A 23,762-nucleotide genomic window follows, 5' to 3' on the forward strand; every position below is an offset into this window, starting at 1 on the left:
GTTATTCTCCCGTTCTCCCTCCTTCTTAGACTGTAAGCCCTCCACACGGGGTCTGTGTCCAGTTTAATTCACTTGTATCCACCCCGGCGTTTGACACACAGAAAGCGCTTGACAAATATCGTAAAGCAAACAACTGCCTGATTCCGGCTCGTGGCGGAAATTGCGAGGGTTCTTCTTCCCGTTCTGGGGCCCGGGTTTGCTCATTCATTCATACACTAAATCATATGTACTGAGCGCCCACGGTGAGCAGAGCGCTGTACTAAGCGCTTGGGAGAGGACAGTGGAACAATCAACAGACACATCCCCTGCCCACAACGCGCTTCCAGTCTAGAGGGGGACACAGACTTTAATATAATGTCGTCAGGGCAGGCTGTGAGGGAATCATTTAGAGAAGCAGCGTGGCTCCGTGGAAGAAGCCCGGGCTTGGGAGTCCGAGGTCGTGGGTTCGAATCCCGCCTCTGCCGCTTGTCGGCTGTGTGACTGTGGGCGAGTCACTTCACCTCTCTTGGCCTCAGTGACCTCATCTGTAAAAATGGGGATGAAGACCGTGAGCCTCACGTGGGCCAACCTGATGACCTCGAATCTACCCCAGCGCTTAGAACGGGGCTCTGCACATAGTAAGCGCTTAGCAAGTACCGACATTATTATTATTATCCATCGGTCATTAGTATTTACTGAACGTTTGCCGCGGGCTGAGGACTGTACTAGGCGCCTGCACTCCCCCACAAATGGCGGATAGGAACGTAAGTGCTGTGGGGCCCGGGGTGAGCGTCAAGTGCTTAAAAGGTCCGGATTCAGGTGCGTAGATGAAGCGGAAGGGAAGACCGGGACTGTCCCCCTCCAGACCGTAAGCTCGTTGAGGGCAGGGGACGCGTCCGCCAACTCTGTAATATCGACCTCTCCCAAGCGTTCGGGACAGTGCTCCGCACCCAGCAAGCGCTCAGTAAATCGATTGATCCATAGGCCGGGAAGGGTCCTGAGAAACCATTGTTTAATTAAAAACGGCGCTTTGTATTCATGGATGTTTTAGTAATTAGTCAGATTTAATGGAATGCCTGGCAGGGCTTTCCCACTTTTATCTCTCATTCCAATCTCCTATTCATCTGGGGAATGCCAAAACAACATCTGTACTTCCTGCTGCTGCTTTCGACCGATTCATTCATTCGATCGCATCTTACTGAGCACAGCGCTTATGGATCAGCAGGCCCGCTCACCGCGGATGCGTGCGGGCCGGGACACCGGACCGAGAGCCGCGGGGGCTCGCCGCGGACCCGGTCCGGAAAACGGCGGGCTCCCCGCGGGCCCCGTCCCGGAGCCGAGCGTCGCCGGGGGGGGCGGGGGAGGGGTTCACCCCCGGCCCGGTCCGGGAGCTTAGCGTGGTACTGGTTGGGGATCTGGGGGACTCTCTTTGGGTCCCGTCCGGGAGCCATTCATCCTTTCAGTCGGTCGCATTTATCGAGCGCTTAGTGCACTGTACTAAGTGCTTCGGAGAGGGCGGTCTAACAATAAACAGACACATTCACTGTCCCCATGAGCTGACGGTCTAGAGATGAGCCCACCACGGTCCGGGATCCAGGGGGCCGTCCGCGGACCGGTTCTGGGGGCCTCTCTGCAGGCGCGATCCGGGAATCGAGGGGCTCCCTGTGGGACCCGAGGGCAGAAGCCGGGGCGCTCATCACGGTCCCGATCCGGCAGCCGCGGGGCGGTCCGAGGGCCCGAGCCTTCCCTGGGCCGGGACCAAGCTTTGCTTCCACCCAGATGTCGGGACCAGGCTTCATTCAGCTGGGCTCTCCGCCATCACAGAATGACTGGGGGGTTTGATAAGCGCTTTTAATAATAATGTTGGTGTTTGTTAAGCGCTTACTGTGTGCCGGGCACCGTTCCGAGCGCTGCGGTAGACACAGGGGAATCAGGTTGTCCCACGGGGGCCTCACAGTCTTAATCCCCATTTTACAGACGAGGTAACTGAGGCACCGAGAAGTTAAGTGACTTGCCCAAAGTCACACAGCGGACGGGTGGCCGAGCCGGGATTCGAACCCATGACCTCTGACTCCAAAGCCCGTGCTCTTTCCACCGAGCCACGCTGCTTCTCTACCCTGTGCCCAGAACTGTGCCGGTCTCGCATGAGGCTCACAGGCCAAGCGTGAGGGGAGTGAGGACGGGAATCCGATCCTCATTTTACAGAGGAGGCCGTAAAGAAGTCAAGGGACTGGTCCAAGGTCACACAGCAGGCAAGTGACAGAGTCGAGATTAGAGCCTCCCGGCTCCCAACCCCGTCACTTTCCACTTGGCCACGCCGCCTCTCTCTCGGTGGGTTTGAAGCGAAAGTGCTCCGTTCCTCGGGTCGACGGTACTCTGGGGTTTACGGTCTGCGCCCTGCTGTACTGAGCGCTTGGAAGAGGACAGTAGTTAGACTACATGAGCCCTGCCCTCAGGGTGCTTACTATATTCAGAGTGATGTACTGAGCACTTGGGAGAAGACAATAGAGTTGGCAAACACAATCCCTGCCCTCAAGGACAATCTACTGTGGGCAGAGTACTGTAATAAAGAATAATAATAATAATAATATTTAAGTGCTTACTATAATAATGTTGGTATTTGTTAATAATAATAATAATAATGTCGGTATTTGTTAAGCGCTTACTATGTGCAGAGCACTGTTTGAAGCGCTGGGGTAGATACAGGGTCATCAGGTTGTCCCACGTGAGGCTCACAGTCTTCATCCCCATTTTACAGATGAGGGAACTGAGGCACAGAGAGGCTAAGTGACTTGCCCACAGTCACACAGCTGACAAGTGGCAGAGTCTGAATTCGAACCCATGACCTCTGACTCCCAAGCCCGGGCTCTTTCCACTGAGTCACACTATGTATCAAGCTTCTCCCCTCCCAATTCCCCCCCCCCCGCCCCCTCTCTTCCCCCTTCCCTTCCCCTCAGCACTGTGCATATTTGTTTATATTATTTATTACCCTATTTATTTTGTTAATGATCTGTATATCTCTATGATTCTATTTTATCCCGATGATGTTGTTTCGTTTTGCTGTCTGTCTCCCCCGTTTAGACTGTGAGCCCGTTATTGGGCAGGGATGGTCTCTATCTGTTGCCGAATTGTACATCCCAAGCGCTCAGTACAGTGCTCTGCACATAATAAGCGTTCAATAAATACTATTGAATCAGTGAATGAACGAGAAGCCGACAGAGCACGGGCCTGGGAGTCAGAAGGACCTGGGTTCTAATCCCATCTGCTGCATGACCTTGGGCAAGTGACTTCACTTCTTGTGCGTCAGTTCCCTCATTTGGAAAATGGGGATTAAAAAAAACCGCGACATTATTTGTTAAGCGTTTACTGTGTGCCAAGCACTGTTCTAAGCCCTGGGCTAAATACAAGGTCATCAGGTTGCCCCACGTGAGGCTCACAGTCTCAGTCCCCATTTTACAGATGAGGTGACTGAGGCACAGAGGAAGTGAAGTGACCTACCCAAGGTCACGCAGCAGACTAGTGGCGGAGGCGGGATTAGAACCCACGACCTCTGACTCCCAGGCCCGGGCTCTCGCCACTAGGCCATGTTGCTTCTCTAAGACCGTGAGCCCCATGAGAAGCAGCGTGGCTCAGTGGCTAGAGCCCGGGCTTGGGAGTCAGGGGTCACGAGTTCGAATCCCGGCTCTGCCACTTGTCAGCTGTGTGACTGTGGGCAAGTCATTTAACTTCTCTGTGCCTCAGTTCCCTCATCTGTAAAATGGGGATGAAGACTGTGAGCCTCACGTGGGACAACCTGGTCACCCTGTATCTACACCAGCGCTTAGAACAGTGCTCTGCACATAGTAAGTGCTTAACGAATACCAACGTTATTAATATTATTATTATTAGTCTGTGTCTCATTTGACTAGCTTGTATCTACTCCAGCACTTAGTACAGTGCCTGGCACATAGTAAGCGCTTAACCGCTACCATCAAAAAAAAAGAAAAGCACTGTTCTAAATGCTGGGACGGATACAGGATAATCAGGACACACGGGGTCCCCGTCTCACGTGGGGCTCACAGTCTAAGAAGGAGGGAGAACGAGTATCGCATCCCCATTTTACAGTTGGGGAAACGGTGGCATAGAGAAGTTAAATGACTTGTCCAAGGTTACAAAGCGAGCTAGTGCGAGGTCAGGATTAGAACCCAGGGCCACGTTGCTTGGAGCGTATACTGGGGACTTGGGAGAGGGCAACGGAGTTAGAAGAGCCAATTCCTGCTCTCAAGGAGCTTGCGATCTTCTGTGCGCGCGGTCTTGTTCGGAGTTTTTGGGAGAGGAGAGTGGGCCTGATCCCCGTCCACAAAGAGCTCCCAGTCTACTGTGTGCACGACACTATACCGAGTGCTAAGAAGAGGACGGTACTTCATAAACATCATCCCAGCTCTCAAGGAGCTTTCAGGCTGCCGGGCGCGGGGCAGGGAGGTGGGGGCCGAGGGCTCTGTGGGGGTGGGCCGGAACCGAAGGCGGCGGGGGGGGGGGGGGAGAGGGACAGGCCGCCCCCCACCTGGACGCGCGCGGACGGCGAGCTTCCGGCCGAGACCGTTTCCGTGCTTTCTTCCCGTCCCCCAGGGTCGCCCCGAATTGACCCCGACAGCCATCGCGGCCGGGAGGCTCCTGGCCCGACGCTTGTTTGCCCGGAGCTCGGAGCTCATGGACTACGACAACGTGAGTCTGCTCCCGGCGCTTCGCCAAACTGGCCGACTCCCGCCGCTCCCCGACGGGCGCCATCGCGGGTGGAGGGGGCCGCCGGTGAATGGGCGGTTACCCGGGTCCGAACCGTTGACTGGGGCGAGGGGCGGACGTTGGCGGTGCTGGGCCGTGAGCGCGGCCAGGGTGGTCTCTTTGTAAGATCCGGGGCCCGTTGGTTGAGAAGCCGGCTCGCTCGCCTTCGGGTGCCGGCCGTCTACCCCGCCGCTTAGTACGGTGCTTGGCCCGTAATAAGCTCTTAACAAACATCCGACTGTCATCACGTCCGTCTTTGCTCCCTGTAGGTGCCCACTACGGTGTTCACCCCGCTAGAGTATGGCTGCGTGGGGCTGTCCGAGGAACGGGCCGCGGAACGCTACGGAGAGGAGAATATCGAGGTAAACGGCGGCGAACCCGCGAAATTGCGCTCAGAGACTCAGGGAACTCGCGGAACCGTGCGGTACATTCAGGAAACTGGTCAGTAGTGTGAACGTGGAAAACTGAAGTAAACCGGGAAACCGGTCAGCAGCGGGAACACGGAAAACTGCAGTGAACCGATCGGCTGTGCAAATAGGGAGCACCGTGGGAAACCGGGTAAATTGTGGTGAGCAGTGTGAGCCCGGTAATGGGTGGGAATGTGTCTGTCGTCATATTGTACCCTCCCAAGCGCTCAGTAAAGTGCTATGCACACCGTAAGCGCTCAGTAAATACACCTGGATGAATAAATGAATGCCCACAGTAAGTTTACAGGCTTGAGAGGAGCAAGGCAGAATAATTTTGTAGTAAACAGCGGCGAGCTAGTGAAGAGTGTAATAAAGAGCGTAACCAGGGCGAGCCGGAATAGGTGTCGTGGAAGGGTAGTGACTAGTGAGGGTGGTGATTTCTTTCAGGTCCACGACAGTCAGCCAGGCTGGTGATGACTGCTTTTATTACCACCCTCTCCCTCCGACAGCTCCGTCTTCCCCGAAGGAGCGCAGGAGCACCGGAGATGTGCCGGGATGAATCCCGAAGGAATGGACTCTAGGTTTCATCTGGGAGCGGGGTAGACGCCCCTCCCTAGTCAGCCGGGGCGGCCCGGCCCCTCCCGGGCGGCGACGGGCCGCCCCCGGCCCCACCAGTCCGTGAGGGGCACGTGGTAAGCGCTCAACAGATGCCGTCGTTCATTCAGTCCTGTTTATTGAGCGCTTGACATCGGCAGAGGGATTTAGGAAGCGCTGACTGTACTAAGCGCTTGGGGGAAACGCATTACTTTAGTAGGTAGACACATTCCCTGCCCATATGGAGCTGACAGGCGGGAGACGGGCATTAAAATAAATGACATTCTTCCAGGCACAAGTAAGGCAAATGGCAGAGGATAAAGCTACGGACCTCGAAGTGCTGTGGGGTAGGGGTCGGGTAAATAGCAGATGTTTAAGGAAGTGGAGAGAGCCCGGGCCCGGGAGTCAGAAGGACCTGAGTTCTCATCCTGGCTCCTCCACTTGGCTGCTGTGTGACCTTGAGCAAGTCCCTTCACTTCTCTGGGCCTCACTTAGCTCATCCGTAACTTCTCTGGGCCTCAGTTGCCTCATCTGTAAAATGGGGATTAAGACTGTAAATCCCGTGTGGGACAACCTGATTATCTTGTATCCCCCCGGTGCTTAGAACAGTGCTTGGCACATAGTAAGCGCTTAACAAATACCATTATTAGTACTGTTATTAAAAGAGGGATGAGAATGTGAGCCCCACGTGGGACAGGGATTGCGTCCAACCTGTATCTGCCCCGGTGCTTAGAACAGTCCTTGGCACCTAGTAAGCGATTAGTACGTACCGTAATTATTATTATTACTGTTATCTAGGGGTCCACTCACCTGGCGGGAAGCCGCCGCCTTGTAGGATGGGAGCTCGGCTCGGAAAAAGCCCGCCTCCATCCCGTCTGTCTGCACCCTTTTCTGGGATTTGGGCGGAGCGTCGGCCGCGGGAGCCAAACGGCCCCCGGAACGCCGGTCGCGGGAGCCGGGCGGCCCCGGAATGCCGGCCCCGGGAGCCGAAGAGCCCAGCTGTTGGCAAGGCCGAGCCCCATTTATCAAAGAGTCGGGTGACCTTAGAAACCGTGGGCCGGGCTCCAGGCGGCCCCGGGCTTCCTTCCCCTCTCCCTTTCTCTCTCGCCTTCTTGCTCTCTCGCTCTCTCTCTTGTCTTCTGGTCAGGCCAAAGCACATTACTGGTGATGTGCCGTGTCGGTATGAATAAATCTTTGAGATCAAATTCCGCCCGAGGGCCAGTTCCCTCCCTCCTCCCTCCGGGCTTTCCCCGGGGTCGCATCTCCCTTCTGCGGCTGCCGGACCCGAGCGGGGTGGGAGCACCACGGGACCCGCCGGCAGGTGGGACGAGAGGGATTTTCACTTGTCCTTGGCGGCAGGCACGCTTTGGGCCTGTCCGGGTCTCTCGGGTGGGGTGAGGCGGGTCTTCCCGGCCCTCCCCTGGGGCCCCTCCAGCCCGGCGCTGACCCCCCCGGCCTCTGCCCCCCTCCGAAACCCGCCCCGGGCCCTTGGCAGTAACCCTGACGGTTGACAGGAAGCTGGACTCAGTGGTCACCCTGCGTTATACTAAGCACTGGGGAAAGGACACGTTCTTTGTCCTGCCGATCTCGGGGCTGGCAGACCACATTCCCGGCCAGCTGCTGCCCGGGGCGTCTCGCCACGTTCCCTCATGTTGCGTGAGCTTTCATTTCCAGATATTTTTGTTTATTGTCTTTGCATCCCTGATTGGGTTAGACGAACATTCTTCCAGGCACGAGTAAGGACGCGCGTGCGTGCGAACCGGGCGGCGGGACCACATGTCTCTGGGCTCGGCCCTGCCGGTGCCAGGTTCCGTGGGCATTTACGGTGCTTCTTCCACGGGGTACCCCCCCCCCCCCCCGCCCCCAAGACTCGAAAAAGCAGAGTGATCTAGTGGTTGGAGCGTAGGTCGGGGAGTCAGAAGGACCTGGGTTCTAATCCCAGCTCCGCCGCTTGTCTGTTGCGTGACCTTGGGCAAGTCACTTCACTTCTCTGTGCCTCAGTTATCTCCTCTGTAAAACGGGGGTGAAGACTGTGAGCCCCGGGTGGGACAGGGACTGTGTCCACCCTCATTTGCTTGTGTCCACCCCGGTGCGTAGAATAGTGCATGGCACATAGTAGGAACTTAACAAATGCCATTATTATTACTATTATTGTTATTATGAGAGGTGAGAACCCAACTAAAGGGTTTGGCAGCACTCACCCAGTCATATGTTTGTACTGAGTGCCTCTGGTGTGCTGAGCACTGTGCTGGGCACTTGGGACAGTATCTGAGAGTTAGTAACACCATCCCTTCCCTCAGGAGCTTACAAGCTACCGTGGGAGACAGACACAAAATCTTATAAGAGGAGGAAGAAGAGGGCCGGCCCAGGCTCGGGGGGCGGTGGGAAGAACGTCGCGAGCCTGCCCCCCCCGGATGCCCGCCCTCGTGGGGAGGTGTCAACCGTTCAGAACACCCCCCCCCACCCCCAATCCATCTCTCCCGCCACAGACCCGTCTCCCCCGCATGTGTCCTCTCACTCCCTGCCCTTTTCCTCACGCAGCACGAAGGGGCCGTCTGAGTCTAGGAATCTCTGGAGTCCAGAAACTAAGCCAGAGACGCCCCCCGTGACAGCATCCTGGCCTCTGAGGGCATCTTGGAAATAGGAGCGTCTCCCCCGGCCCGTTGACACTCGTCTACTGAGGGCTTCCAGGCTGATCATGCCGGACCGGCCAAGCCTTCCGGGCCTCGGAACCACCTGAGAGGGGTGGGAAGGGGAGGAGGCCAGCGAGAGAGGAATCGGGCTGGTCAGCTGGGCCACGGAGACCCAGTCAGCCTAGGGCAGAAGAAATGCAGCCTCCGGCACCGGGCCCGAGGAGGGAGAATCTGGTGGTCCGGAGCCGTAGCCCTGGCCCCCGCTGGGGAAGGCCGATCACCCGGGACATCGACTGCCTTTCAAGTTAAGTGGTTTTTTTCCCCCGAAACAGATTTTCTTAATTTTCTTCCCGAAGACAAACTTTGAACTTTCTCTTTCTTCAGTACAGTAAATTCTCCTCCTGGTGAAAAATTATATCCTGTCTCGGTTTCTCGGAGAGCTGGGCCGAGTAGCCGCCGGGAGATTTGGCGATGTTAGTTGCAGTCATCACCGTCCTCGGATGGGCGCGGGGGTCTCGGCTCCCACCTCCTTCACTCCCCCCCCCCCCCCCCGGAAACCCGCTCCAGGCCCTTGGCAGTGACCGTGACGGTTGGCAGTAAGCTGGACTCACCCGTCACCCTGCGCTTTACTAAGCACTGGGGAAAGGACACGTTCTCCGCCGGCCAAGAGCTTCCGTGCCAACGGAGAGGCAGACCTAGAAAGCTCTGCCAATTGGGTCATCAGAATAAACGGTAGACGGCACAGTCGGTCTGGCATATAGACCCACCTGCCAGGGGAGGGGACCGAGAAGTCAGGGAGCACTAGAGGCGGCTGGTGGACAGATGCTGCTGGGAGCTGATCGGGGAAGGCTTGCCGGAGGAGGTGCGATTCCAGGAGGGATTTGAAGGTGGGGAGGGAGAGAGTTGCGGGCCTGGGGGGCCATCGCCGGAGAGGCGTAAGGGCCCAGCTCCCCGAGAAACCGAGAGAGGATATAATTTTTCACCAGAAGGAGAATTTACTGTACTGAAGAAAGAGAAAGTTCAAAGTTTGTCTTGGGGAAGAAAATTAAGAAAATCTGTTTCAGGGAGAAAAAAAAAAATACTTGAAAGGCAGCCAATGCCCCGGGTGATCGGCCTTCCCCAGCGGGGGCCCGGGCTACGGCTCCGGACCACCAGATTCTCCCTCCTCGGGTCCGGCGTTGGCAGCTGCCCTGCCAGCCGGCGGCCTCGATCCAGGCCCATAGTGGGCAGGGATCGCTTCGCGACTCCGTTGTATTGAACTTTCCCAAGCCCTCGGTACTGTATTCTGCGCACGGTGAGCGCTCAATAAATAGCCCTGATTGATCACCTGAGGCACTCAGGGAAGCAGAGCGGGAGACGGGCCTCTCCCGGCTGAGCCCCGTGATTTCGCCCACGTGCGGCTAAGGTCGGGTGAGGGTCCGTGGGTGCCTGGGCGTTGTCTCACTGGCTGTTTGCTCGACTGCAGGTGTTCCACGCCTATTACAAACCTCTGGAGTTCACCGTGGCGGACAGGGATGCCTCTCAGTGCTACGTAAAGGTGAGTGAGCCCGAGGCGGCCCCCTTCCGCGATCGCCCGCCGGGCGGAAGCCGGGCACGGTTTTGCCTACTGGGGATCGGGTCTGCCGGCGGGGACCGACCCTCCTGGAGGCTAAGCCTTCCAGGGACCAGAACCTGCTGGTCCCAGAACTGCTGTGTAGGAACCAAGCGTACCTGGGACCGGGCCTGGAGTCGGCCGGGCCCAGAATTGCCTGCCGAGGACCAGGCCCAGATCCTGCCCGGATTAGTCTGCCGCCGTTTCCGGCGCGGCTGTGACTGGCCTCTCCCGGGACCCCGCTTTGGGGGAAGATGGTGTGATGGAGACGTAGGTGCGATTTCTCCTTGTGATCCCGGCCGGGGACCATGAGGTGACAGGGACGGGGCTAGGATGAACGTTTCCAGGTGACGGGAGGGCCCCGATTTCAGGATGCAACAACCATTTCGGGTCTTTCCGGGCCTGGCGGGAGGCTCTTGCATCCGTTCAGATCCTGAGGCGAGCGTTGCCGTGAATCCGGATCCCAACAGCCCCTTGCACTGAGCCCAGGGGCTAATGCCATGAGGCTACTGGCCTTAGATTGCGAGTGGGAATGGAGGCGGACGATGGCCGTGGGGCTAAAGCCAAGGCAGACCCGGGAGATGGAGCTCCAAACCGACCCCACACCCCTCCCTACCCTCTGCCGAGGCTCCGGCTCTGGCCTTGGCCGCAAGCTGCCCACCGACAGGAAGTCGGGAAGGCAGCGACCGCGGCCTGAACTGGGGCTGGGCCTCCGCCGCCTTAACCCGCCGTGTTGAGCGACCCGGGTGCCTGGCGAGACCGGGACCCGCCCGGGGGCCCTTCCTCTTTTCCCAGCTTCCCTCCTGCTCCCCAACCTCCCTCTCTGACCCCGGCCTCTCTCCCATTCGTTCCCCCAGCCTCCCTCACACTCCCTGGCCTCTCCTGACACACCCTGCCCTCCTCTCACCTTCCTAATTCATTCATTCAGTCCTATTTATTGAGCACTTACTGTGTGCAGGGCACTGTGCTAAGCTCTTAAAAGGGCAGTTAAGCCCTGGGCTTACAGCCTAAAAGGAGGAAGACAGACATCAAAACAAGTAGCCTTCCCTCACACTCCCCACTCGCTCCCCGGCACCCACTCGTGTTCCCTGGCCTCCCTCGTGCTTCTCCGGCATCCCCTCATGCTTCCTTCACATTCCCCAAGCTGCCCTCACACACTTTGACTTACCATCATCCTCCCCGGCCTCCCCTCACGCCCCCCCAGCCTCCCCAGCCTCCCTTCACCCACCCTGACCTCCCATCACTCTCCCCAGCCTTCCCTCCTGCTCTTTGGCCTCCCTCCTGCTTCCACGGCCTTCCCTCGCACTCCCTGCCTGCTCCCTCCCCCCCAACTTATGCTCCCTGGCCTCCCTTCTCCTCCCCCGGCCTCCTCCCCGGCCCCCTCCCCGGCCCCGTCTCGGCTTCCCGTCCAGCGAAGCCCCGGAATCCCCAGGCAGCTCCGCCGTGGCTCCCTGACCCTCAAAAGGCATCTTTCAACCAGGAGTTGGGTGACGACGGCCCTGCCCCAGCGGCCAAGTGGACGTCCCCCCTCCCCCCCCCAGCTCCCCTCCCCGCCCCGGCCCAGGGGAGCGGGGAAGTTGACCGGCAGGGCGGTGGGCTTTGCGTCGGCTAGCCTATCTGTCAGCACTCTCAAGCCCAGCGTGAACGCCGAGAGTCTCCCAGAGCCCCTCCGGGAGCCCATTCTGGCCTCCGGGCCTTCCAGTCCAGGGGAGCGAGTTCCCGTTACCGCCTCGGGGCCCGCTGGTGCTTTGAGTCGGCTCCCGAGGCTGTCTCTCCCCAGCCCCTCGCCTGGCAGCGGCGACCCCCAGCTCCCCACAGCTGGATGAGCAAGACCGGCTCCCTGCCGCCAGGCCGGGCCAGGTCTCTGCATCCCCCCGAAGAGCCCCTGACCCTCCCTCCCCACTTTCTACTCCACCCCTGCGGGGCAGGCCCAAGGCAAGCCAGGTGGTCGGCCCTCAAGTCTGTCCCCCGTCAATTCTCCCGGCTCTGGGCCCAAATGTGGGTGGGCTCCTCGAGGGGGCTTGTACCTCCCCCAGCCCCGGCCCAGCAGGGACCCCATTTCTCCTCCTGTCAGCCTCGAGAGGCAGGACTCGGGTCGGGATTCTTGCCCCCGTTTTACAGACTAGGACCCAGAGGCCCAGCGAGGTTGGGTGACGTGCCTGAGGTTGCCCCGTGGGCCGCTGGCAGGAAAGTGTCTAGGGCCTGGGGCTCCCACCTCTCCAGCCCCTGCTTCTCCCAAATCTCAGTCGGGTTCGCTGGCCAGCGGAGACCCGAGCCCTCCTAAAATCCGATCACCGATCTTTCCCTCTGGATTCCCCGATATGTTCTGAACTGCAGGCTGGGCTGGGCCTCGCCAGTCGGTCGCACCGTTCGGAGTGAGGCCTCAGCCTTATGTGCGACACTGAGGCCCTCCCCAACTTGGGGCCGGAGCTGGGCCCGCTGGACGGTAGCTTCCCGGCCAGCCGACGGACCTGGTGGATGGGACGGGGCTGGGGCCTCCCCCAAAACCGGAAGGTGGTGAGCATGGGCAGAGAATATCCCCCCGTCAGTCGGTATGTCTGTGTGTGAGTATGTGTGTCTGTGAAAAGATCAGTTACTTCATTATGGTATTGATTAAGCCTGTACTGTGTGACAGGCACTGTACTAAACACTGGGGTAGATACAAGATAATCTGTTTGGACACAGTCCCTGTCCTACATGGGGCTTGGGAGTAATGTCCACTCGGGTCGTGTGGCCGGCGCAAAAGGCATGGCGGCCTCCCCCCGAGGGCGTCTCCCCAAGGCACGTGAAGAGAAAGCGCCCCGACCCCTCCCCAGCTTTCACACTGCCCAAGCCCCCGCTACTATTAACTTTCTGCTGCCTGGGCACGTCGGGGAATGACGGGGGTTGTGCCCCCATCCCCCTCAGGGCCCGGGTCACGTAGCCTCACTCTCCGCCCCCGACCGGGCCTGGTCCCAGTTGCCCCCTGAGAGCCAGGGAGAGAAACGTTCCCTCGCCCGGCCGGGCTTTGCGTTCCGTTGGAGGCTGGTGACGAAACACCACGCTCTCCGAGGACTCTCCCGCCAGGCCCGCCCGCTCTGCCCGGTCCCGTCGGCCCGGGCCGTGGGACCCCGGAGCCCCGCCGGCCCGCCGGCTGCTTCCGCTCAAGCCCCCCTGGGGTGGCTCCCGGGAGTCCCAGCCCGGAGGAAGCGACTCGAATCAAGTTTCCCGCCGGTCTGTGTTTTCTCCCCTACCGAAGGGTCCGGCCGGCCGGCTCTGTCCCTGATTGATGGCGCCCTTATTGTTTTCAGATGGTCTGCCTGCAGGAAAGGGACCTGAAGATTGTCGGCCTCCACTTCGTTGGCCCACATGCCGGTGAAGTGATTCAAGGATTTGCTCTCGGAATAAAGTAAGTACAAAAGAATGTCTTCGGTTTCGAAGTCTGCCTTTAAATGATCGAAAGATTCTAAAGTAGAACCGCTTAATTTTGGCAACACTACAATTGAAAGGGCTCCACGTTTTATGTTACTTTTATGTAGCATTACCCAGATTTTCAGCAAAAGTAGTTCAGGCCTTGATGAAGACAGACTGGGTTTAGTTCAAGAAGACTCCAGCTTTCTTCTCGAGCCAAACCTTGTTGAGGCGACAGAGTCCCGGGGTTTGGGAACGGGCGGGGGGTGGGCGGCGTGGGGGAGGTCGTCTACCTGCGAGCAGAGACTTCCCTTAGGGGAAACTGGTGAGGGGCTTCCCGGGCATATCCCGGGAGGGCAGAGGGCCGGTGTCCTCCTTCCCCATCTGAAAACCCAGCTCATCTTGGGGGCCAGAGGGAGGAGAGGGGGCCGGGGAGCCCCCCCGGTTGTCCAGGGAGGGAGCCCCCTCCCATCGCGGCCCACCACGACCCTTGGGCAGCATCCCCGCTGTAGCTGGAGGCCGGGGCGTTGGGCGGAGGGGGAGCGGTCAGTCGGGGTCTTGTTGCGCGATCTGTCCTGGCCCCCGAAACGGGGGTCTCTGAAGACCCTTGACCGAAGGAGGGGCAGCCCCGGGGAGCCGTTGTCCGCCGTCCTCACGTTTCCCGAGCCAACCGAGGAGTGCACAGACCACGTCCGGACCCGGAGGCCGGGGCAGCCGAAGGAAGGGTCAGCAGGTAGCCCATATTCAGTCAGAGGCCGGTCGGAATCAATCAGTCAGTCAGTGGTGTTCACCGAGCGCTGACTGTGTGCACTTGGGAGAGGACAATCCAGTGGCGTTGGTAGACTCGATCCCTGCCCTCAAGGAGCTTCCGGTGTAGTGGAGACATTGAGAGGCCAGAACGAGGGTCACCGGAGGGGCCGTTGGGTGATCAGTGGGTGGTCCAGAAGGAGGGCCGGAGAGCGGGACAGCACGGTCATCGAGTGGCCGGAAAGCGGGTGTGCAGAAGGACCGGAGGGCTGGTAGTCAGTGGGGGCTAGGCAGGCGGCCTTCTCTCCCCGGCAGGGTGGGCTCACGCCGCCCACAGGGCCTTCCCTCCCCGCCCCGGCGTTCAGCCCCTCCCCCGGCTGTGGAAGGACGGCAGCTCTGGCCTCCGCGCACCCCCTCCCCCTAGCCCCCTCCCCCCATCGAAGACGATGTCGGCGGCTCCTTATAAACGACCTCGCCGCCGAGCGATTCCGTCCCGTCAACTTCCCGCCGGGAGGGGCCGGAGCAAATGAGGAGCAGGCCCGGGTGGGGTGGGGAGCCGGGGGCTCCCCGGGGAGGGGCCCCCTGGACTGCCGGCGGGCGTGGCTTTCGCGTACATATTTGGGACATGTGTTTGCCGTGTTGGGTGGCCGGCCCCGGGCCCCGGGCCGCGTTCTCTCTCGGCCGTCCGAAATAACCACCGCGGGGAATGGTGTGAGACCGGCCGGCCGACCCGGGGCCTGAGCCCGTCTCCGCCCCCGGGGCCGTGCTGCCCTCTCCCTTTCCTGGGGAGGCCCGGAGGAGCCCTCGTGCCCTGGGTCCTCCCAGACAACGTGCCACCTGCAACGTGACATTGGAATGAAGTCAGTCGATTATATTTGCCGAGCACGTAATGTGCGCAGAGCTTTCGGTCATTCATTCGGTTGAATTTATCGAGCGCTTACTGTGTGCAGACCACTGTTGGGAGCGCTTGGGAGAGTACACTGCAACGATGTAACGGACGCATTCCCCGCTCGCTACGAGCCGGGCCAGGACCCTGGTGGGCCTCAGTGGGCCGCAGTCATCGTTAGAGTATTCGTTAGGGTGCCAAGCACTATGCCGAGTGCTGGGGTAGATGCGGGATAATCAGACCGTTACCTGGCAGGATTCCCCCCACCCACCCCTTCCTTGGGGAGCCCACCCAGCCTCGTGGGGGGCGGGGGGAGGAGGGGAGATCACATCCCCCTGCCCCTTCTCTAAGCCCCAAAGTCCCAACAAGCAGCCTGCCTCTCCTCGCTTCCCTCACCCGGTTGGAGAGCGGTTCGTCAGAGGCCGGCCTCAGTGTCCCCGGAGACACCTCTGGAGCCCCTGCAGCCCAGTGGGAGCTTGGGGGGCGGGACCCGAGACCACCCCGTGGTCCCCCCAGACGGGAGAGAGAGGCCTGGCTCGGCCTCTAGGTGGTTAATGGGTTTGAGGCCCCGGTGACAGCCGGTCTGTAAATCGGGGCCCTCCCCCGGCCGCCTCCTTGCCACGCTGGGCGCGGGCGGGGGTCCTGCAGGGTGGGCAGCCCCCGGGCTGGCCGACCCACCGCGATTGGCCGTCGGCAGGTGCGGCGCGACCTACGCCCAGCTCATGCAGACGGCCGGCATCCACCCGACGTGTGCCGAGGAGGTGACCAAGCTTCGCATCACCAAGCGCTCCGGGCTGGACGCCACGGTCACGGGCTGCTGAGGGTAAGCCCCCGGCCGCCCTCAGCCGAACGAGCAGAGAGCGCCCAGACTCCACCCGTCCGTCCGTCCGTCCGTCCGTCCCAGTAAGTCTCCCGGTGACCGGCCTCCCCATCACCTAGCGCTCCGGGTCCGACGCCACGGTCACGGGCCACCTAGGTAATCCCCCGGCCGAGCGAGCACCCAGCCTGCGGACTCCGCCCGTCCACCCCAGGAAGTGACCGGCCCCCCCATCGCCGACCCGCTGCGGCCGAGCGAGCGGAGGGTACGCGGACGCCGTCAACCCGTCGGTCCGTCCGTCCGTCGATTCCAGGAAGGCCCGGGTGATCTCCCCCACGGCTCGAGCCCCCGGTTTGGGAGCGGTTGAGGCCCCCAGGCCCCCACCGCGGCAGGTCCAGATCTCGAGGCGCCCCCTCCCGCGGTAGCACACCGTCGCCCCGCCGTCAGTCAGCCGTCCGCCGAGAACGGCCACTCTCCGACTGGAGTGGCACTCCCCTGTGGACGGGCAAGCCCGGGACCCAGAACGAGGCCGACCCCGGACCATCCACGGGACAGTGGACGCCAGAGCTGGGGGCGGAGGGACGTGTCGGGATCCCAGCCCCCGGTGGGATGAGCCAGTCCGCTCCCCGGCAAGCTGACGGGGCCCGAGAGGCTCCCGGGGTTGGGGAGTGACGGTGCCCCACGCCCCACCGTGCCCTCGGTCCGAAGCCAGTGCGATCCACCCCCACCTCTGAGGCCCTCGAGCAGCATTGGAGGGGCTCGGTGGGGGCCCGGGGCAGCGGAGCCGAGACCGGCGGCCATCGGCCGGCGAGGCGGAGTCGCCGTGGCCCGCAGCGGCCCTCGGGGTGGCCGGCCAGGAGGACCAGACGCTGGTTCTTTCCGTGCCGTCCAGAAGGGGGAGGTGCCGCCTCACGGGTGGAGGCCGGGAGAGGAGCCGGCCCGGGGCCCGGAGAGGTAGAGCCGGTCTGGCCACACCGGGGTCCGGGGGTTATTGCTCAGTGGGGAGACCCGGAGGCCCCCGCTCATTCCCGTGCCGTTCCGAACTCGCCCTGCGGTCGCGGCAAGGACTCCCGGAGCGGGGGCCTCCCCTCTCCGTCTTCGCGGAGAAAGCCCGAGTCCAGGGGGCAGTCTCCGTAGGTGGAAGTCGGGACGTGACCGGCGGAGAGGGGAAGGGGGTCTCGGCCCCCGGGGATGTGCCTTCTGTGAGGCCCAGCAGAGCGACCTGGTGTATTTTTCAGTCTTGTGATGCTGAGGGTTCTCCCGGCTCCCCCGCCCCGAACCCGTGATTGTGCGTGGGAAGGCGGAAGGGCCGTGAGGCGCGGACGGAAACGGCTGCTTCCTGCCCTCCTCACCTGGTGCCGAGGGCCGCCGTTAGCGCCCAGCCCGCCCGCGGGTCTCGGTGTCGCTTCTCCCGGCCGGGCGGCCTCCGAACCCGGGGCGCGTCGGTCACGGGTTGCCGCCTCTCTGTCCTCCAGGCCTGTGGTGGGGTGATGTCGCCGAAGGGTGACTTCGCTGGGGGCTCCGTGGGGGTCCGGCCCAGGGGGTGGGTAGGGAGGCGTGACGTTCGCTTCCCTTCCGCTGCCCCCGCCCGAGCTGCCGCGGCCAGCGCGTGCCCAGGACCGCCCTGGAAGCGGCAGAATCCACACCAGAGCGGCCCGGGAGCGGCGCCTCAATCTTCTGCGTGTCGGGTGCCGACCAAACCCAGGACCGCGGCCCCCAGGCGTGCTAGAGCGGGATAGGCGAGTGGCGCGGGACCCCCGAGACGGTCCTTCCCTCACCGACGGGCGGGCTGATCGCGTGCGCTCCACGGGCCGGCCCGCCCCTTGCCCTCGGACCACCTGGGCCGGGCCGCGAGGCGCCCCCGGGCTCGGGCGGAACCATCTTGCGACGCGTTGGCCGGAGCGAGAAGGCCCGGCCAGCTCCTTGAGAATGCCAGTTAATGACGCCTCGTCCGGAAACCCACCCGGTGGGCCGGGTGAGGCTGAACGATCCTGGCATCCGTGAGGTTGTTGGCTTCCAATAAAGAAGAGCGTTAACAGAACCGACTCCATCTCTGGAGAGGCCTCCGCCGCCACCCCCGTCCCCTGCCCCTCCACCCCCTCATCCCCGGGTGCCTCTGCCATCGCTCCCTCGCTTCACCTGCCGCCTCTGACGCCACGTCTGTCACCCTCCCCGGGGACCACTGGGGTTAACCACGGGGGAGATCCGTCCCAACGTCCGCCCCACCGTCCCACTCCCTGCCTCCCACCACCCCTCCCAAATCTGTCCGCCCAGCGGGCCCCTCCCCTGGGGGACCCCCGGCCAGCTGACGGGTGGACGGGGTGAGCGAAGCCCGGGGCCCGCCAGGAAAAGGGCACATGGCATGTCATCCTCTCCCGAGGACTTCGTGCGGTGCTCTGCACGCAGTAAGCGCTTGATAAATGCCATCGATTGATTGATGGCGGGGACGGGCACGGCTGGCGCAGCCGATGAGCCGCAGGCGATGGAACCCTCCGGATCCCGCGCCGCCGTGCGTGCCCTGGCGGGGCTCTGCGGGCCGCCCGCCTGCTGTCCCCCACCCACTGCCCCCCGTCAGCAGCCTCTGCCCACCGCAATCCAGAGAGCCCGCGGGGCCCTCCGGCCACTTCAGCGGCTGCCTCCTCCAACCGAAGCCTCGGCCGGGGGGAGAGAGACACCGCCCACCCCCACAGACTTTCCGCACGTTCTCACAGACCCCACGCTCTCACACGTCGTACACTTCCACGGACTCTACGCACGCTCCCACCTCCCACCCTCACTCATAATTCACACCCTTCCACCACCTACACACACCCAGATCGCACACTCTCATACCCCTCGCCGGCACTCACCCCTCCCACCCACCTCCGCAAACCAGCCGTGTCACCCGAACGCCCACAGTCTCGCTTACAGGCTCTCGCGCCCCACTCACACTTCCGCGGACCCCTCACACACCGACACGGCTCTCACGCCCACTCCCCCAAGCCGCCTCTGTCGCACCACTCACAGACTCCGGCACCACCCTCTCACACGAGCTCTCACCGACACACACGCAACAACTCCCCCCCCCGCCCCCCACTCCACATCCTCGTAAATCACACGCGCCGTAAACCCTCACGCATCACAGACACCCCCTCCACTTTCACCGCTCCCCCTCACACGCTCTCACACACCGCAGGCTCTCGGCGCTTCTGGGCCCGCGCTCCCTTACGCCACATGGATCCACACGTGAGCTCCCGTGCGCGCACACACAAGCAACTCACCCACACTCCAACCCCCACGGCCTTGTTCCGAAGCGGCGCGCGGAAGATTCGGGGTAATTATTTTAATTGGTATGAGTGTTTGAGTATTCCTGTCCACTAAACGTCAGGTACCTAATTATGTTTGCATTGTGGCACTCGAAGGCAATATTGTCAGCTATTCTTCGCCTTAATCCTCCGCATTGAGGTTTGATGGGCCCCGGGAAGCGGAGTCCCTTCAGCGCCCGCCCCCCTCCCCGGGCCCGTCAGTCAGCTCTTCCTTGAGAAAGAAGCCGCCACTCACCGAAATCCCTGGCAGCCTCTGCGTCTTCCGCGGGTGCCCCAGCCACCCCTAAGCTGATGTGTATTTCTCCTTAAGAAAACATCACTTACTCGGCTGGTGCTGGGTAGACGTGGATGGGATCTTACTTGTTGGGGAACAAAGGAAAATTTTTTTCACCTGATGGGAATAATGCAACCCTTAAGACACGTCAATAGCCGAGCCTGCGAGACCCGGGGTGACTCCCTGTTACCGGGCGAAGCTCCGGCGGAGACCTGGCGCCCGGCTTCGGCGAGCCGAGCGCTGAGATTAGCCAGGCCTCATCTGGAAGGGGCGAACGCTCCGGAGAGGGCCCGGCTCGGGGTGCCAGGGCCGGGGAGACCCGTTTCCGGCGCCGCGCCATCCCCGGCCGGACCGGGCCGCCCCGGCGGAGCCCGGACCCAAAGTCGCGCCTCGGAACCGCGGGCCGGGAAGAGCTGAGGGCGGACGGTCTCGAGGAATAATAATAACAGTCGTGGTACTGTGAAGCGCTTAGCGTGCGCCAGGCCCTGGACTAAGCACTGGGGTGGATGCAAGCAAATTGGGTTGGCCACAGCCCCTGTGCCATGTGGGACTTCCAGTCTCCTTCCCCATTTTACAAGCAGACAAGTGGCGGATTCGGGATTAGAACCCGTGACCTTCCCATTCCCAGGCCCGTGCTCTAGCCGCTAGGCCGTGCCGCTTCAGTGGCACTGATTCAGCGCCCTACCGAGCACTGGGTCGATGTGGGACACCCGGGCCCCACCCCTTCCCCCGGACACATTGTCTGAGACAGAGGGAGGAAGGGAGGGCAGGAGTCTCATCCCCATTGTAGAGAGGAGGAAACAGGGGCCCAGAGAGGGGAAACAGTTTGCCTGAGGCCACCCAGCAGGCCTGTCAGTCAGTCCATTGTATTTTTTGAGTGCTTACGATGTGCAGGGCACTGTGGTAAGTGCTTGGGGGAGGATAACAGAACAATAAACGGGTACTGTTCCCTGCCCAAAACAAGTTTACAGTCTAGAGGCCCGTCAGAGGGCTGGGACTACAACCCCGGTCTCCTGCCCCCCAGCCCCGCCCTCTCCCCATTGAGCCACACTGCCCTCTCAGTACTTGATGGGTTTCCCGCTCCGGAGTGGGCACGGGGAGCCGTTTCAGGCTGCAGATGTTCAAATTCAGAGTGATGATGATAAATACGGTACCTACAATGTGCCAGGCACTGTACTAAGCGCTGGGGTGGATACAAGCAAATCGGATGGGACACAGTCGCTCACAGTCTCAATCCTCATTTTACAGATGCGGGAACTGAGGCTCGAGGGAAGCGAAGTGACTTCCCAAGGTCACACAGTAGACATGGGGCAGAGCCTGGATCGGAACCCAGGTCCTTCCGCCTCCCGGGCCCGGGTTCTTTCCACTAGGCAACGCTCCTTCTCATCATCCCGTCGATCAGCCGATGTCATCGGTTGAGCAGTTACCGCGGGCGGGCCGCTGGGCTAAGCGCTTGGGAGAGGACCACGCAGTAGAGTGGGTAGATACGGCGCTTAGAACGGTGCTTGGCACGTAGCAAGTGCTTAACAAACACCATCATTATTAAACGGTCCCTGCCTACGAGGAGTTTCCGGTCTAGAGGGAGGCAGACGCTCAAATAAGTGACCAACAGGAGACGTGGCGGAGTGTGAGGGAGGACGTAGACATAACTGTGGGGCTGAAAGGGGGGTGAATATCATGTGCTAAAGAGGTCGGAACCCAGTGCTTAGACGATACGGACCGGAGAGGGAGTAGGAGAAGGAAGGCGTCTCGGAGGAAGTGTGACTTTTTTTAGGAGGTCTTTGAAGGTGGGCAGAGAGGGGATCTGTCCTAGATGAAGGAGGAAGTGGGCAAGGGGGTGACAGCGAAATGAATGAGATCGAGGACAAGAGAGTAGGGTGGCGTTAGAGGAGCAGAATGCGTGGGCTGGGTTACGGTAGGAGGTGGGCGAGGAGGGGATGAGGGGCTGGAGGTGGGTCCGGTTCCTGCCGGGACAGAAGGCGTCCATCTGGCCTCACCCTCTGAGCGGAGCCCGGGTAAGTCACCCGACCACTCCGGGTCCCCCCTGCCCAACCTCGCCCGTGCGGGAGTCTCCTGGGGGGCCGGGCCGTCGTTCCCGGCCAGGAGAAAGATTTGTCCCCGCAGTTGCTGACGAGATTCCAGGGGCCTGAGGGAGAAGGGGGCCATCCCTCTCCGGAGAGGCTGAGCGGCAGAGGGAGGCGGGGTCCGGGCACCTCTGCCAGAGTGGCTCCTGGAAAAGGCAGGCACCGTGGAGAGGGGCACCGGGCAGCGTGTTGGAATGGGCTGGGGGTGCCCACGGCTGGCCTTCCTCGGTGGGGCCCCCCAGCCTGCCTTCCCAAGAGCCGGCGGTGCCCACAACCCTGCCCCGACCCCCTGGGGGGCTGAGGAGAATGAAAGCCTTGGGGTGTGGGCCCGGGGCAGGGTCAAGTTCGGAGGCTGGAGGTGTGACCGTGTGTCACCCGCAGAAGGGAGAGCCGGGCCTCCCTTTCCTGGTGCCAGCAGAGCCGGCGGGGGGAAGAGGGGCGGAGGTAGGGTCAGGAGAGGGGGCTCCCCAAGAGTTTTGAGAAGCGAAAGGCGCCTCTGGTGGGTTTTCCCGGAGGCCGAAGCTTTCCTCCACAGAAACGGGTTACCCTCGGAAGAAGGGGGCGGAGGGCAGGGGTGAGTCGCATCGGGGGGCGGTGAGGGGTGTTCCTAGAGGGTCTCGTGTCTTCACCACACGGGGCTCCCCTCCTCCCCCAACTTCCTTCACTGGGGCCCGGGAAGGTGACCCAGAGGGAAACCCAAGACAAGGCGGGCAGGTGGATGGATGGGCCGGCCGGCCGGGAATTGGCCCTGCTGTCCCTCCTTGAACTCATTCAGTAGTATTTATGGAGCGCTTACTGTGTGCAGAGCACTGTACCCTTCGTGCCCCTGCACCCGGCTCCCACCATCCGGGCCGGGAAGCACCACCGCAGCAATGGGACCTGGCGTCCGGGCCCGGGAACTCGATATAGCCAACTTCGTCAGTCCTGGAGCTGGGAGTGATGCGAGGGGGAATGTCAGAGAAGCAGCGTGGGCTAGGGGAAAGAGCTCAAACCTGAGAGAAGGTCTCGGGTTCTAATCCCAGCTCTGCCACTTGTCTGCTGTGTGACCTTGGGCATTTCACTTCGCTTCTCTGTGCCTCCTTGCCTCATCGGCAAAATGGTTACTATGTTCCTGTTACTGTACTAAATGCTGGGGAAGATACAAGATGATCCGGTTGGACACAGTCTAGGTCTCCCGTGGGGCTCACAGTCTTAATAATAATAATGTCGGTATTTGTTATGCGCTTACTAGGTGCCGAGCACTGTTCTAAGCGCGGGGGTAGATACAGGGTCATCAGGTTGGCCCACGGGAGGCTCACAGTTAATCCCCATTTTACAGATGAGGTCACTGAGGCACAGAGAAGTGAAGTGACTGGCCCACAGTCCCACAGCTGACAGGTGGCAGAGCCGGGATTCGAACCCATGACCTCTGACTTCCAAGCCCGGGCTCTTTCCACTGAGCCACGCTGCTTCTCTTTTTGCCCTAGCTTGCCCTGAGCCAGGAGTATGTGCCCCTTACTTTCCCCTCTCCCTCCCTCCCTCCCTCCTCCCTTTCCCAAACTCCCCACCCGGGGCCACGGAAGGGGCTCGGGGCAATAATAATAATAATAATAATAATGTTGGTATTTGTTAAGCGCTTACTAAGTGCCGAGCACTGTTCTAAGCGCTGGGGGAGATACAGGGTCATCAGGTCGTCCCACGTGAGGCTCACAGTTAATTCCCATTTTACAGATGAGGTCACTCAGGCACAGAGAAGTTAAGTGACTTGCCCACAGTCACACAGCTGACAAGTGGCAGAGCCGGGAATCGAACCCATGACCTCTGACTCCGAAGCCCAGGCTCTTTCCACCAAGCCACGGGGCAACAGTCCTCGGCTCCTTCTGCCGCCTCTTCCCGCCTCCCGCGGGCTGCCCCGGGGGCCGGGCCTGCCCCCGGAGCCTTGGTGAGGAAGGTCGCGGGGGTCCTGACATGCCAGGAGTCTCTTCTGCAGAACCGCCCCTGCCGCTTGTCTGCCGTGCGGCCTCGAGCAAGTCACTGACTTCTTCGGGCCTCAGCGACCTCGTCTGTAAAATGGGGATTGAGACCGAGGGCCCCACATGGGACAGGGACTGGGTCCAACCCCATTTGCTTGTGCCCATCCCAGCACTTAGTACAGCTCCTGGCACATAGTAAGCGCTTCACAAACACCACCATTTTTATTACCATCGTAGCCCCCCACATACACCCCCCAGGAGCCGTCTCATGCCTCGAGAAGAAAACCGGGGCCTGGGGGGTGGCTTGGCACTCATCGGACGGCCCCGGCAGGCCAGCTCCCT

General features: G+C 61.3%; 1 protein-coding gene across 2 annotated transcripts in view; it reads left to right on the plus strand.

Moving 5' to 3' along the window:
- TXNRD2 (thioredoxin reductase 2) overlaps nt 1–17,846 on the plus strand; it is a 93,909-nt gene extending 76,063 nt beyond the window's left edge. For both annotated transcript variants that reach the window (XM_029049048.2, XM_029049049.2), the window contains 5 exons: nt 4,588–4,683; nt 5,010–5,102; nt 9,840–9,911; nt 13,256–13,353; nt 15,686–17,846. In XM_029049048.2, the coding sequence (XP_028904881.1) occupies nt 4,588–4,683; nt 5,010–5,102; nt 9,840–9,911; nt 13,256–13,353; nt 15,686–15,809 (483 nt within the window). In that variant the 3' untranslated portion in view covers nt 15,810–17,846. The remainder of the gene's footprint in view (nt 1–4,587; nt 4,684–5,009; nt 5,103–9,839; nt 9,912–13,255; nt 13,354–15,685) is intronic.
- Nucleotides 17,847–23,762: the final 5,916 nt, after the last annotated feature.

Source organism: Ornithorhynchus anatinus, chromosome 21 (genome assembly GCF_004115215.2).
Source record: "Ornithorhynchus anatinus isolate Pmale09 chromosome 21, mOrnAna1.pri.v4, whole genome shotgun sequence".
NCBI classification, from domain to species: domain Eukaryota; kingdom Metazoa; phylum Chordata; class Mammalia; order Monotremata; family Ornithorhynchidae; genus Ornithorhynchus; species Ornithorhynchus anatinus.